The 15,472-nt window shown below is 44.2% G+C and overlaps 1 protein-coding gene across 1 annotated transcript; it reads right to left on the bottom strand.

Annotated features, from left to right (window-relative positions):
* Positions 1-623: 623 nt before the first annotated feature.
* Positions 624-11,878, bottom strand: BMP2 (bone morphogenetic protein 2). The gene is given in 3 exon segments (NM_001099141.1): positions 624-2,594; positions 10,111-10,460; positions 11,620-11,878. Coding segments are annotated over 2 exon segments (1,188 nt in total). The 5' UTR covers positions 10,454-10,460; positions 11,620-11,878; the 3' UTR covers positions 624-1,749.
* Between the last annotated feature and the right edge of the window lie 3,594 nt (positions 11,879-15,472).

Raw genomic sequence — 15,472 nt, 5'->3', positions numbered from 1 at the left:
GCTAGAAAAGGAAACTGGAACAAGACCTTTTCAATCACAATAGGACCAGAGGTGACACAAAGTCCTAGAAATTGACCTTAAAATACTTCAAGTAAAATTATGGGGCATGGTGGGACCCTTGGCCATATGAGCATACCCACCCAACCCTTCCTTGGGTCTGATTTCAACCCAGAACACAGAACCCCTGTCCTTTGTAAGTGTTCATTCTGAGTGGCCTAATTTGACTTCATTCTGCTTGGGCTTTAGTCCAGTTGGCAGATGACCTTGTAGAAGCTGCTCTTAGACACTTTCCCTTTCTAATTTTTTGGCACCATTGCCTCAGTTGCATGGGATACCATCTCTGAAACTTTATCTTGGGTTCCCCAGGTTTTGCCTATTTTGTAGCATTGGTTTTCTCTTATATCATCCTGCTCCAAAGAAGTACTAAATACTAAAGCATTGATCAATTCCTAAGAATTAGCCAATGACTTGCTAGCAAATTTCCAACAGCTCCTTGCCTTCTTCCTACCTCCCTCCAAAATGAGTAGCCTCAGAAGCCAAAATGTAAGCAAATGTAAGGAAACTCTGTGAACACTGTACACATGCACCGTTTTCTCTTGCAGGTTGGTCTTTATAGAATGAAATGAAAGAACTTTGATATTTATTATCTGAAATAGGTTTAACATTTGGAGAAATGTGTTTAAACACATAACCTTAGAAAGAAAAACAAGCTGATGGAACAGAGAACTGGGGTAGGCAGAAAACAATTTTGCTGTGTGGGGGGCAAAGTTAGAAAATTGAGTCCTTCTGAGCATAAAGAGCTCCCAGGTGAGGTAAAAGTGAAATACAAATTGATTTCCAACTCTTCACGAGGGCCACTAGATATCAATTTTAAATATACATGATCACGATATCAATAATGAAGAAATCTTATATTTTATTTAATACTTTGGCCAGTCCAGCTCCTTTGAAGGGGTCACTAGTTTAGGAAAGAACAACAAACCATCATTCACCTTCCTGTAGGTTCATCGTTTTCCTAATTATTTATATTGGTCTTGCTTTACTCTTTCTGCAAATTAAGGGTTAGGGGAAGGGTTTCTATATTAAATCAGTAATGTCTGGTTCTTATCCAAATATTCCACCTAATAAGGATGTAAATTCTCACGGACTGGACAACCACTCTGCAACATTCCTGAGAACTGAATAATATAATAATCTTGAAAGTCAGCAGAGTGGATTATCCACTTTTTTTTTTTTCCTGGACTTGAACTTGTGACCTTAACAGTAGCGCTGCAAAAAAAAGCAAATGTGCTAAGCACTTTGCCAGAGTAACCTTCCATGTAGACTTTTCATCTTAAATACACACAACTGAAAAACAACTACAATTTTTGGAAAATTATGTACAAACCCAATACTTCCTTTGATTACATATAAATACAAATTAGCTATTTTTCCTAAAAAGTGGTTATAATAGTAAATAAATACAAAATAAATCTGACCATTATACTTCATGTGCTGGGGCTGAACCCATATAAAATGTACAACTAAATACATTTTAAAATCTTTAAGGAATAATTCTCTGATTAAAATATTTGTTTTCCCAACTTCTTTTCGTAGATATAAATATATTTTCAAAATAGCTGTGTTTTTCTTTTTCTCCATTCCATTCCATAAATAAAGTCTTCATTGGGAAATATTAAAGTGTCAACTTGATTTTTTTGCTGTTTTTCTAATATATATATATATATATTTATATTTTATTTTGCTGTGCTAACGACACCCACAACCCTCGACAACCATGTCCTGATAGTTCTTTAATACCACCTTCTCATTCTCATCAAGGTACAGCATGGAGATGGCGCTGAGCTCTGTTGGGACACAGCATGCCTTGGGAATCTTAGAGTTAACTGAGTTGACCAGAGTTTGGACAATGGCATGATTCGTGGAGTTAAGGTGATCGGCCAGGGGAAAAGGGCACTCCCCATGGCAGTAAAAGGCATGATACCCCGGCGGTGCAACGATCCAGTCATTCCACCCCACATCACTGAAGTCCACATATAAAGGGTGTCTCTTACAGCTGGACTTGAGGCGTTTCCGCTGTTTGTGTTTTGCTTGCCGCTTTTCTCTTCTGTGGAGAGGGTGTCCTTTCCCATCGTGGCCAAAAGTGACAAGCAAGGGCCTTATCTGTGACCAGCTGTGCTCATCTTGGTGCAAAGACCTGCTAATCCGCACATGCCTCTTGGAGGCCCCATGGCTGTCCTCTGGGTGGGCTACCTCCACCACGAACCCATGGTTGGTGAGCCCCTGGGCGGTCCACCTCATCACGGCGGGGGTGACATCGAAGCTCTCCCACCTACTGGCATTCTGAGTCACCAACCTGGTGTCCAAAAGTCTCGTCACAGGGAACTTGGAGTTAGCTGTGGCAGGTTTTATAATTTCATAAATATTAATTCGGTGATGGAAACTGCTATTGTTTTCCAAAGCTTCGGGCATATGTTTCCGAAAGACCTGAAGTTCTGCTGAGGTGATAAACTCCTCAGTGGGGATAGAAGTTAAATTAAAGAAGAATCGCCGGGTTGTTTTCCCACTCATTTCCGGCAGTTCTTCCAAAGATTCTAATTTGATATGAAAAAGTGGAAAAAAAGAAAAAGTGTTCAGTAAGGCAAGTAAGACAGTCTGATTGTATATAAGGATTTATAAACATCACTTCAGGGTTTGATTCAACCCATGTAACGTCTGCAACCAGAAAATTACAATTTCCCCTTTAGATAAAGAAACTATCCTCCCTTTTCCATACATTTATGTCAATACACTAAGAAACAAAATTTCACAATTCATTGTCATTTTTTTTTAATCTAATATGTGAATACTGCTTCCAGGTGGCTATAATAATGGGGGGAATGGTGAAGCATTTCTTTGGAATTCACAGACTTTAGGGCAAAAAAAAAAGTCAGCACTGTAGTTAGTAGAGGCCTAATGAGTGAGGATTTGAGGAAATTATTGCATTTCTTAAAAAGAAAAAGGCTTTAATGTCAATCCCTTAAGCGGTATTCTAAAACATTACTCTGCAATTTAGATGATTTACAAATCTCGATATACAGATTTCAGTTTCCTAATTAAAGACTCTGAAACTCAACATCAACGATGACATTTTGCAAAGTACACCCTACTATTTTACTCAAAAGTCCAGAAACAAAGGCATTTACAAGGGATTTGCTTCTTTGGAAACCTAAGGGTGGAACTAGGACACTGTAGTAATTAAGGCTGGACAATTTCAAGAGAAGTTAACTTCCCAACTTTGTTCTCTAACCTCCTTATGACCTCAAAAATAAAAATCTCATTTCAGACGTTTTTGGGGAAAAAATGATTCTCTTCTATTTATAATTCCTTTATCTTAAAACAAAACAAACAAACAAACAAACCAAATATTTATATACACACACCCAATAATAGGCTACAGGATACAGACAAACCCCCTGCTAAATTTATGAAAATTTACAGAAATGCCATTATGATATTCATGATGTAAGAGATAATCTAAATACAGAATAATCATTTTGTATCTATTATCATTATCTTAAAATAGTCATTTAAGTGGGCTACATGTAGAAAATTCTTCCTGATTTAAAATTCTAGAATTTCAATTTTAAGTACTGCTTTTTGAACAAACAATATAACATAGCACCTTGAATGTTTAGTCTGCAATTCATAAAAAGTACACATTATTATTAAATTAATAGTGAATAGCACTGGAATTTTGAGATATTTGGGTTTACTTTCTTCTAGCTTTACCACATCCTGTCATTTCACTGTCAACAAATTTTACCTGCTTCATTCAGGATCCAACCTGAGTGCCAGCAAAATCAATTTAGCCACAGTTCCATGTCATCACCATAAGAGGAAATCATTTTTCATTGATTTTATAGTTGTATTTCTCCTAAACCAAATAGCTATTCATTGTTCACAAAATCTAGGTATCTTAGCAAAGGATAATCAGATCATTCCCTCAAAGGTTCTACCTTACAAACCTTCATCATCAAAGCAACAGTCATTACCGCAAGCTAAGGTCAACAGGGGTGGTTTACAGTAAATTATGGAGGAATGCTTTAATGGTATGCTTGGGAACTTTAACCTTCATGCAAATCACCTAGGACACCTTAACTCTTCAAATGCAGATTCTGATTCAACTGGTGAGTCTGGGGTGGGGCCTGAGATTCAGTATTTCCAGCAGCTCGAAGGTAAGGGAATGCTGGAAGCTGGGGAACTGCTCTTTGAGCCTAAAGGTTTTAAAGAATGCTTTTCATGTTCAAGTATAAACTTCCAGAAACAAAGTGCCTTTTTTGTTAAATAATACAAAGATGAACAGAAGAACCATTAGTGTTGGCCAAGGAGTAAGAGTTGAAGCCATGGATGAGTAGATCTAAAGCTCCTCTCCTTAGACATGGACTAACCCACACCTGTAGGGCTATCTTTGGGAGAGCTCTAAACTCTGCTGCCTGGCTAATGGTACTTCAGACCAGGCACTATTTTAAAATAACCCTCCCACCAATCAACCAGAGCCCTCCTCCAATATCAAGGATTGTGTTTACCTCCTGCAATTCAGGAGCCCTCTGATGTTTCCACTTTTGGCAGAGAAGCTACCAGAGAAAACAAGAGTGATATAAAAATCAGCAGCGTCCTCCAGACACAATGACCCAAAGCCAGACCTGGCCCCAAGCAACTGACTTCGCTGATCTCAGAACACAGGAGTTTCTTGCTCTTCTTAAAGAGGGGAAGGAAAGGCACATTATCTGGGGCCTTTGTGGAACAGCTGTATTGACAAACAAGCCCAGAAAAATATCACACACAGCCAGGAAGAAGATGAACAATCTCTCAGGTAAGCATGAGAAACAAGTAAATGAAGCAAGGAGGATGGGTATAAAAGAGGCATTAAATAGAACAATAATGAATGTATGCTCAGTCATATCCAACTCTTTGCATCCCCATGAACTGTAGTCCACCAGGCTCCTCTGTCCATGGGATTCCCCAGATAAGAATACTGGAGTGGATCGCCATTTCCTCCTCCAGGGGACCTTGCTGACCAAGGGATCCAACTGGTGTCTCCTGCATTGGCAGGCAGATTCTTTACCTTGAGCCACCTGGGAAGCCCAAATAGAACAATAACCCTCCAAAAGACCAATGTATTACTGAATTATATAAAACTCCCACAATTCAACTAGATTTAACCTATTAAAAGGCAATATCAGGAGCTCCAAAATCTCATTGGAGGTATTAATAAGTGGCAAAAGAAGACTCACTTAGCAAAGGAAAAAACTTGACACTATTAAATATTAACTAGTAATGTGAAGATCTTTCTCCAATATTGCAGCTTCATCTCAGTCAACCTAATCCCTACCGGACCACTATCCCTTCTTAATTCAAAGACCTCTACAAGACTCCTAACTGCAGACTCTGGTCACAGAGATATGTCAGAAGATCACAGGAATTCCCAAACCCAGGAAAACTGACCAAAGTTACGGTACCCTCTCCTTTGATCTGCAAGGGAACATGAATTTTTTCTAGAAGGTAGAAAAAAATCTGAACTTTTTGAAATGAAATAAAGTTACAAATCATCACATCAAGCCTGGGGATTCTGAAAATAACGGAGCACTTACCTAAGTAGGTATTGTACATTTCTCTGAGGTATATGTAAATAATCTTTATTGAATAAGCTGCACTTGCCAAGGGATCTGAGGATTCCAGAGTATTTTAGATGTGGGTCCCTGAACTTTTAAATTCTTAATCAAATAAATGGAGCTATGGGTGCAAAAATGTGGGAAAGTAAGGGAAAATATGGTAAAAATGACATTCAACCTCTCTCCTAAAAGCAAAGTTCTAACTTAATCATCTACACTGTCAGTTATTCATCTATATCAAAATAATCCAAAGATAAGACTGAATTCCCACAGCTAGCCTAAGCTCATTTTGACTTCCTCTTCCCTAGACCAGGGGAGAATATGAATTACCAGGGTAATATGAATTACCTTATGACAGATCAATTAGAGAGAAACTGTTACTAGCTCCATTTTGTAAATGAAGTAAGTGGAGCTCAGAGAGGTTATGTGACTTTCCTAAGGTCACAGTGCATAGCTATGCAGTTGAGCCTACGGTAGGCCCCAGGTTTCTGGCCACTAGATGGCACCATCTAACATGGGGGAGGAGTCAAAAACTCAAGCAAAAGTCAAAACCAACAGAGGCAGATTTATATGTAATACAAATAAATCTGCAGGGTGAGCTCTGTCCCAGTTAAAGGAATAGAAATGATGGAGGAAGCAGACAGAACTAAATAAGCAGAAAAGTAAGGTGGCAGGCACTGGGACATGCAGATCTTGTTTGGAACCACTGATATTCATTCTGTGGCTGTCTTTTTCTTTCACAGTATGATGAGTTTTAGCAAAAAATGAGTTGTCATTACGTTTTGAGAATTTTGCAACAATCTTTGAATAAAAAATGTTCGTTTAGAAAACAACAATGAAAACCTGCAAATGTTCTAGCTAGTCAGTAAGGTTAGAAATTATTGCCCTGAAATAAAATGAAAGTAGTGGAGATTAAAAAATAATCATGTCCAAAATATAAAATAATGATTAGAGAATGTATATATATATACAGAAAGAGAGAGAGAATTAATGCATCAAGGAGAAAAAAAAAGATTAAATACAAAAGGTTCAAGTGAATCCTTTAAAAATTAAAGACAACAAAGGAGATGGCAGCTAAAAGAGAGAACATGGTCACATTCACTAACTCTGATTTGGCCTCTGCACACCCTTAACTCCCAACACCTGTGGAATGACCCAGGGTCCTCTTATTATAAGTTGCCTACCTGGTGAAAGATACAAAAGGTCAAGTCTTTAAAAAAAAGACAAAATAGCTCAATGAGGAGGGATCAACAGGGAACAGAGACGAACCACTAAAAAAGAAGCAGCATGTAAAACATTAGTTCAAGAACTCTCTGGGCACCAAAGAGAGAAGAGAGAAGTCGCTCAGTCATGTCTGACTCTTTGCGACCCCATGGACTGTAGCCTACCAGGCTCCTCAGTCCATGGAATTTTCCAGGCAAGAATACTGGAGTGGATTGCCATTGTCTTCTCCAGGGGCACCAAAGGCTCCATCTATGAGCATTTCCCAACAGAATGCCTGTTCCACATAAAGGAGGCCTTTCCTATTCACGCTGAAATACCTGGGGACACCTGGGAAGCATCCCCAGATGAACACTGGTTTGGTGGGTATATGTGTGCAAATCCTTTGGTTGTACTGGGAATTTGTGTTCATACTGGGAATCAGTGTTCAATTGGGAATCCAAGTGTTGTACTGGAAATCAGTGTTCCTTCACAGGGCAGTAGTTGTTTCCTGAACTTTCCTTTTAATTGGGTATTTTCATGAAAATTACATTTGTAGAAAATAGGTTAATCTTTAAGTCAAAGCTTTAGTCATAGAGGCAAATAATTCAAGTTATTTCAGGCAAAAAGAGAACTGTGTCCTTCAGAGTCTGGAGAGCAAGCATGTGGTCCTTCCATATTCCAATCTGACAGGAAATAATACAGATTTTTTTGCAGGGCCAATGAAGTCAACCAGTTTCAATGTGCTTTTAACTATAAGCAAAGCAAAGAACATTTTCCAGTTAAAAGAAGTGATTTTTTAATCCTCAGTGGCAGTTCTGAAAGGCGTATGGGGCTGAAGTACTTTTTAACAACTTTGAAAAAAGAAAATGTTTTGCAGTACTTGGGCTCTCCCAAGTAAAAGCCACTGTAGAAAGTACTAAAGAAAGTTTAATAGAAATGACAACTGATCATTTCTGTGTCTAAGCACCTACAATGTGGATCCATTATCTTCTCACATGGGTTGAAAGAATGCCACCATGATATTTCTTGTCTTGTATTTCACCAAATCACCCAGATCCTGCCCACAAATAAAACCAACAGGTAATTCTTGTAATCGGATCCTTTGGTCCTTTAATAAATAAACACCTATGAAGATTCTAGGAACCAAATTCTGCTCTTAAACCCTAAGCCTTAATCACATGATTTACTAAAAGACTTTTTAGTGTCACGCATGACAAAAACCCAATTCTGGGTTATACAAAAATGAACTGGTCTTCAAAAGAAGGGCCATTTGTAGCATACTGATTATATGCTAGTCATAACAAGAAAAGAAATGGGTTTGTTAAAATTTGGGGCAAACATTACATAGCTTTTTTCTATCATCTAATTGCATTAAAATCTGAAGTTATTACAAATTGATTTTAAGCAAGTTGGTAACTTTTGTACTATTTGGCACATAACACTTAACATGTTTAAAGACATAAATTCTGACTTATAAGCTCAAGTATGCTATTTAAGTTAAAATAACGCACTATATTAAGTTTGCCTGTTTAGATTTGGTCAAGGCACTTCAAGAGGAAGGAGAAATATGGAGACTTCACTGATGGGATTGTCATGCAACTGAGTATTTTTAGGTGTCAAATGTTTTAAATGATCTATCTTCCTTTTAAGTTCCAAGAGACACACAGTACCTTCTTGGCCTTAAAAATAAAGAATGATTTCCTTGCTATATCTCCAGGAGAGGTAGCCAAAATAGCAATTTGTATTACTTTTCTATCCAGAAAAACAAATCTAATCAGCATCAGTTGGGAATGATGAGCTGGATCTAAAATCACTCCAAGGTGGTGATAATAGAATGTACATGAACAAAAACATTTCTACATGACAACAGACAACTTGTGCTTTCAGTAGATGAAACTTGAAGGAGTAATATGAGATCTTTCTTCCTTCCAAAACTAATTTCTGCTAGCAGAGAGCACCTCCCTTAGAAACGTGCTGAAAAATGAACTGATTATCAATTCAATGTCCCCTTCATTAGGTATAGCTGCCTTGATGAAGTAATGTAACCTGCCTTTACAACCCCTTCCCACTATCAACTGCTGTTCTCACAGTGTAAGTCTTCCACACTGGGAGAAAACGCCTGGCTGTGACACTACTGATTTGCTTATATCAGAGCACAGATTTCCACTTGAAACCGACCACCTCGGCAGGGCAAGGTAAGAAAAAGGGAACTATATACTAGTTCTCCAATATTCCACAAGTGGCTGCTCTGTGATATACAACTTTGGATCCTCCTCTAGAACTTGAAGCAACCTGGGCTCTGTTTAGAATGTGTTAAGCCAAAGGAGCATTTAAAAGTGTAAAAAAAGAATTGCAGTGGAACTTATTTTTGAGTAATTGCCCTAAGAACTTTGGTACAACAGGTCTCAAAAGTTGCTCTAAGACATTTCAAATCCACTAAATGCCTTTCTGATGAAACAAGCAGAAATACCCTACCTTAGAAAAACCACATCCAGTATCATAAAAGAAAAAAAAAAAAAATCACATTTCAATGCACTAAAAGGAAAACAAGCAGCTAGCTGCTGGAAAAGCTTTCATCTGAAGGCTAGCCTTGTCTCTGTTAGGAAGTTCTTCTCAGATTTAAGCAGAAGACAAGAAAGTCATTGTGGAAACAGTAAGATTGATTGGGGAATTGATCTCCCACGAGGATTAGATAGGGATTTGAAATCTTCCAAACCAGGCCCAGATCTACTGTACATTAGAAAGACTTTGGGGCCCTGGGCTTTGATTTTTCAATACTATCTCTGAAAATTCTGCCCTTGGCGCTGTCATGCCTGAAACCCTGGCTTAAGCAAGAGAAGCAGATTTATAGAGCAAAGGCTTCCAAACAGACGTGAAGAGATCCCAATCTGCCCCCCTCCTTCTCATTCTTCTCCTAAGGAATTCTTACACGTTTCGCAGTCTAGGGGCATGCCTTTTGCCCTCATCTTCCCCATCATTTGATTTCTCTCCAGTTCCTGGAGGAGGAGTCGCTCTTCTGGCTCCAAGCCAGGAAAAGAGTGCCGATTTACCGAAAGGGAATCCCTGGCTCTGCCGCCACACAGGCAGTGCGTGAAAGCCAGGTTCGGAAAGGTTCTTACAAACAGGGAAATGTCTGCAGCGCCCGGGCCAAGCTGCCCTGCCAGGGATGCCTGCAGTCTGCCCACGGCGGGGCGCTTTGCCGGACGACTCCCCGCCCCCGTCTCCGCCCCCAAGCTTCGGCCCCGCGCCTCACCTTCGTGATGGAAGCTGCGCACGGTGTTGGCGAGGCTGGCTGCCCTCTCCAGCCGGTGGTCCGGGGCAGGCGCACCGGGTTGGCCCGAGTGCTGGCGGTACAAGTCCAGCATGTAGGGGGGCACCACGGCGTCCCTGCTGGGGGTGGGTCTCTGCTTCAGGCCGAACATGCTGAGCAGCCGCAACTCGAACTCGCTCAGGACGTCGTCCGAAGGCTGGGATGAGGAGCGGCCAGCAGACGCAGCGAACTTCCTCCGGCCCAGCTCGGGAATGAGGCCGGCCGCGCCGCCCAGGAGGACCTGGGGAAGCAGCAACGCTAGAAGACAGCGGGTCCCGGCCACCATGGTCGACCTGCGGACAGGGCCGATATTAGTCACGGAGTTTCCCGCCCAGCCCTCACCCCTTCCGCCCCCGCGGGCTCCCGCTCCGTCCATTTGCCTCCTCCTCCAGGGTGCCCACCTGGCTGACAACACTCGCGGGGATACTTAAGAGGAGCTGAAGCTCAAACGCTTGGGAGAATGGAAGAACACCTAGTTCCTGAGCCAGATGGCTATTCCCCGCTCCCATCCCATTCTCAACCCGTCAAGATTTGCCCCCCACCGCACCCCACGCTGCGTCAGTGACTGTCACTTTTTTTTTTTTTTTTTCCTGTGACACGCTGACAGCTGTATAGGGAACCTGGGAAAACCATCGCTTAGTCTCACATTCCTCCGTCCCCTAACCTAACCCAAACACACAGCGCTCACTTGCGTATAAACACGCACAAATGGTGCATATGACTTCCTTACAGGCACGGTATAGAACTTCCTGATACACACAGGGTCTGTAACTTCCAGAGCCAGTAAACTCAAGGACACAACTTCCGAAATCACTCGCAACCTGTGACCCGAACCTAACCTCAGAAATGTCAGGACAGGCCACTCCATCCCCCCTCCCCCCGCCCCCTCCTATGCAGTAAATATACACAAGTATCTTCCTATTAGGTAGATGACTGATATCTGTTAATTCACGTGTCAGTTCAAGGTAGCACGAAATAACTGCCCCCCTTGCATTCCTGGTTAAAAAAAAAAAAAAAAAAAAAAACAGGGAGAACCCCAACGTATAATATTTTCCTAAATGGGACCCGGCTCTGAGTAGAGAGAGCAGTTCTCCGGGAGAAACTTGAAGTTAAAACGGCAGGACGTACAGGTTGGCAGCTAACGGGTGAAATCCACGGGCCACCCTCTAGAAGGGACTTCTTTAACTTAAAAAAAAAAAAAAAAAATCATCCAAGTGTTAACAGCCCTAATAAAATCCCGAAGAGGGAGAGGGAGGAGGGGCGGAAGAGTGCGAGCCAGGAGGGCCAAGCCTAAGGTCGCCAGGGGCGGTAGGATGTGGGTGTCCCCTCAGCGGCTCTGCTGCACGTGGACCTGTTCTGTTTACGTCCCGCCAGGCCTGGCCCCGGGAGGGGCTCAGCTGCTGCGGCCGCCGGAGACCCGCGCCCACCCCCAGCCCCGGCCCACGTTGTCACCTTTAGGAGACCGCAGACCGTCTAAGAAGCACGCGGGGACACGTCCATTGAAAGAGCCTCCACATGGAAAAAGCTCTGGCTGAAGGACCTGGCGCGGGGACCCGGTTCCCTTCCTTCGCCTCTTCCTTCTCCCGGGTGCCGGCCAGGCAGTCCCTCCTAGCACGCAGGGAGCGGCGTCTCGGGTCGGGCCCGGCGGAGAAGTGGTAGAGGCGGCGGGGTTCGCAGGCAGTGAGGCTGGTCCGCTGGGGCAGAGGCACCGGGGCGAAGTGGAGAGCGCAAGTTATTCTCCCTGCAAGTTCAAGAAGTCTCCAGCCAAGTGCTGACACACAACAACAGCGGGCAGGGGGAGGAGTGCAGAGCAGGGAAGGGAAGGGAGAAAGGAAAAGCTGGTGCTGTCGTCGTCCTTAGGAACCAGCGCCCGCGGGACGCGTGGCCCCGCGCTGGGCCGGCTCCGGGACTCTGGGGGCGAGGGTTGGGCGCTCGGCGCTAACTCCGCCGCGGCCCATGGCTCGGGCCAGCCATCCTGGGCGACGCCGGGTCCGGGGAAGGGCGCAGCGGCGATCTCCGTGCCAGGCGAGTTGCCCCCCCGCATCACTCTGCCTTCCTCCAGAGCACCCCCATTAGCGCTAGCCAGTTGAAACCACCGCGGCTCCGGCGCTCCGGCGTCCTCGGGCACATTCTCCGGCGAGTCGAGCCGAGTATCGGGCCGCTGAGGCGGGTGGCCGCACTCTCCCCTCGGTCTCTTCGCCCCCAGGCCAAGCCACTGTACCCTTTGTGGCCAGCCTGGGGTCCGATCACACTTCGGTCGGCGCGTTCCAGGTCCCCGAGCTCCGGTGGGAGGTGATCGGCATCGCGGCGCTCGGGCTCAGCGCGCCGGTCTTCGGCTCCGGCGCGGCCCGGTCAGCCGAGGCCACGGCGCAGCGGCGCGCACTGCCGGGCGCTCTAACCCGCGCGGGGTCTGCGGGCTCGGGTGCCTCTGAGTCCCCAGTAATCCGCGAGGCGCTCGCCCCGAGGTAGTTCGGTGGGCGGCGGAGCCTGCGGCGGCTGATGTCTGGCGGCAGCTGCCAATCCCGGGTAGGGTGTGGGAAGCAGAGCGGCGGGCGCAGCGCGAGCCGGGCGCAGCGCGGCGCGGCGGGGCGAGGACTCTGGCGGCGACGGCGGCGGTGGCGGCGCCGTGGCGCGGCGCTCGCGGCTTTTAAAGGGGACGCCGCCTGCCGTCTCCCTCCCGGCCCAGGCCGAACACCCTCCCCCTCGGTGGCGCGGCTCGCCGGGGATCCCCGAGCGGGCGGGAGCAGTGTGCAGGGGTGTGGACGGCTAGCCGGGCAGCCGGGGCAGCCGCGGCAGCCGCGGTGGGGTGGGGCCGAGGGCGGGGACCCGCGGCCGCCGGGGGGGCGCTCGTGCCTCCAGCCCCTGCCCTCAAAGGGGAGATCCGTCGGAGCGCCTGGCCCTGGCTGGGACTCCCAGGACGAAATCCCGACGAATGCCAGGTCGGGCCTTATTTCCCCTCCTGGCCCGTTATTTAGCTTTCAGTTTGAAGATACTCCGGAATAGACGATTAAAGAACTCAACCAAGTTACAAAGCGTCTTGGCATAGGCGTGGGGTACACTGTTCTGTGTTTACCCGAGGTGAGAGGAGAATTAAAAGAAAACTAGAGATTGGATTTGCGTGTAACTTAAACTTTAACATTGATAGACATATGTATTTACATATGTAAATTTATTTATGTAAATGCGTTCTTTTATTCCAATAAATATATGTGTAATACACAAATATACACGTGTGTGTCTATAAATATATCAGTATACGAAAAATTTGTGCTACCAAAGCACACGTTTCTATAACTATGTGTGAAATGGATTTCCTTCTACTATACGTGACATGCGCAACATGGAGTGTGTGTGCGTGTGTGTGTGTGTGTGTGTGTGTGTATGAAGAGAGGATGAGAGGGATTTTCTTTCTTTTTATGGTAGAAATCACTTCATGCCTTATATTTATCTCGCCTAGCTCAGGGGCAGGCCCTTAGCAACTGCAGAGGAAGGTGAAATAATGGCACAGTGTGAGCCGAGGGGACAGAACAGCTCTGGTCTGAGACCTTAGAACCTTCTGCCCCACCCACTTCCACCAGATCCCAGCGGCAGGTCTGTGACATGTGGTCAAGTGACTTGTTTTCCTCAGCTGAGACAGTCCCCAAATCTGCTGTACCACAAGTCCCAAGGCCAAGGCTTTCTGTCCTTTCCAGTATCCCAGGATCGCCCATGCACAGCTCAACCAGTTTACCCAAATAATCCCGGAAGCCAAAAGCAGAAAAGTTTTGGAAAAGGCCAGATGGACAAAATCAAGCTCGCCTGCACAGAACCTTCAGCCTGTAGAACAGAAAAAGTCTGAAGCAAGAGCTCATAGCAATCTATTATCCATGTGTATTATTTTTTCAGTTGGGAAGCTAAAATAATTGTAGGTTCCGCTCACGTAAATCGGATTAGCAACCCACAGAGGGGGAATTAGGCCCTAGCTGTTTCTGAAAGTATAAAGGTCAAATAAGGTATTTCTGAGGAAGCCTGCCTACCAGGAAAATAAATGGAGGGGGGTACAAAATATTCAGGAACATGGTACTTTTTTTCCCCCCTGAAAATGAAACTCTATGGAAGCTGATTGCCACTCTGAATCATTGGACACCAAACAAGTTGGCAAGAGAACGTATTCTATTCACAGGCACTTTAAGTCACAAATGTTTATTGTGCTTTTGAAACTATTTCCTTCCCTATCAAGTTTGAGGAGTTAACAATTGTTTCTGTCATCAGTGAGATTTAAAAAACAAAACAAAACTTATATGAAACCTAAATCAGTGTGTAGCTCCTAAAGAGGAGGAGAAAGTTGACAGCTATTGAACATGCCTCAAGTGAGGATGAAAAATAAATCTCTGGTGTTGACATCAAGGATGTCTCACAGCTGCAGCCCTTCATAACTTGGGAGCTTTGTCAGTTTGTGAAATAATCTTTGATCGTCAAGAATCACAGGGAAAATTGGCACTTCTGGATACTCTATCCCATTCAGTGTTGCCCATCACAGAATCTCTTATATGTGTGATACCTGATTACATGGGGCTGCCTTTCCCAAGCACAGCTTCCTAAGTGTTGGCCCTGTTTCCCCTAAGAGCCAGGCTCTCTGGTTGTTTTTTAGAGATGGCTGCCCTCTTGTGGTGAAAATGGGTTTGAACACTTGGGAGAAAGAAGCCAATAAATAAGTAAATACGTAAGTGAACATTAATAAATAATCTCCAGAGACTGATTTGGGGTGCAAAATTCAGAATGATCATACCTACCCATTTTCCTGGCAACAGGAATAGTTTAAAACAGTAAATCTAAATGGAGGCAACTTCTTTTTAAACTTTGTAAACAGTCACCTTCCCACCTGCAACTCAAAACGCAGGATTACTAGTTTGAGCTGACAGTATCTGTTTCCCTTGAAAATATCGCTTGCCACTAGCTATGGCCAATGCTACCTTTTCCAAAGGTTCATTACAAATTTTTCAGCCCATAAAGTGAGATTCTTTCTTTCTAAGTGTATTAAATTTAGTTTATCTGCCAGATGTGGGGTGTGGTGAGAGCCAGGTGGGGGTTCTTTTTGGGCAAGATGATGGTAGTTGCAAAGTCAACTTCCTCAAAGGGGACACGGAAGTTACGTGAAAAAGTAAAGCCTATCAGGTTAGGGTTCTCTTTTTTTTTTAATATAAATTTATTTATTTTAATTGGAGGCTAATTACTTTACAATATTGTATTGATTTTGCCATACATTGACATAAATCCGCCACAGGTGCACATGTGTTCCCCGTCCTGAACCCCACCTCCTACTTCC

The sequence above is a fragment of the Bos taurus genome, chromosome 13 (assembly GCF_002263795.3).
Source record: "Bos taurus isolate L1 Dominette 01449 registration number 42190680 breed Hereford chromosome 13, ARS-UCD2.0, whole genome shotgun sequence".
NCBI classification, from domain to species: Eukaryota; Metazoa; Chordata; class Mammalia; order Artiodactyla; family Bovidae; genus Bos; species Bos taurus.
The sequence above is the reverse complement of the archived record's forward strand: the minus strand, read 5'-3'. Positions and strand labels throughout refer to the sequence as shown.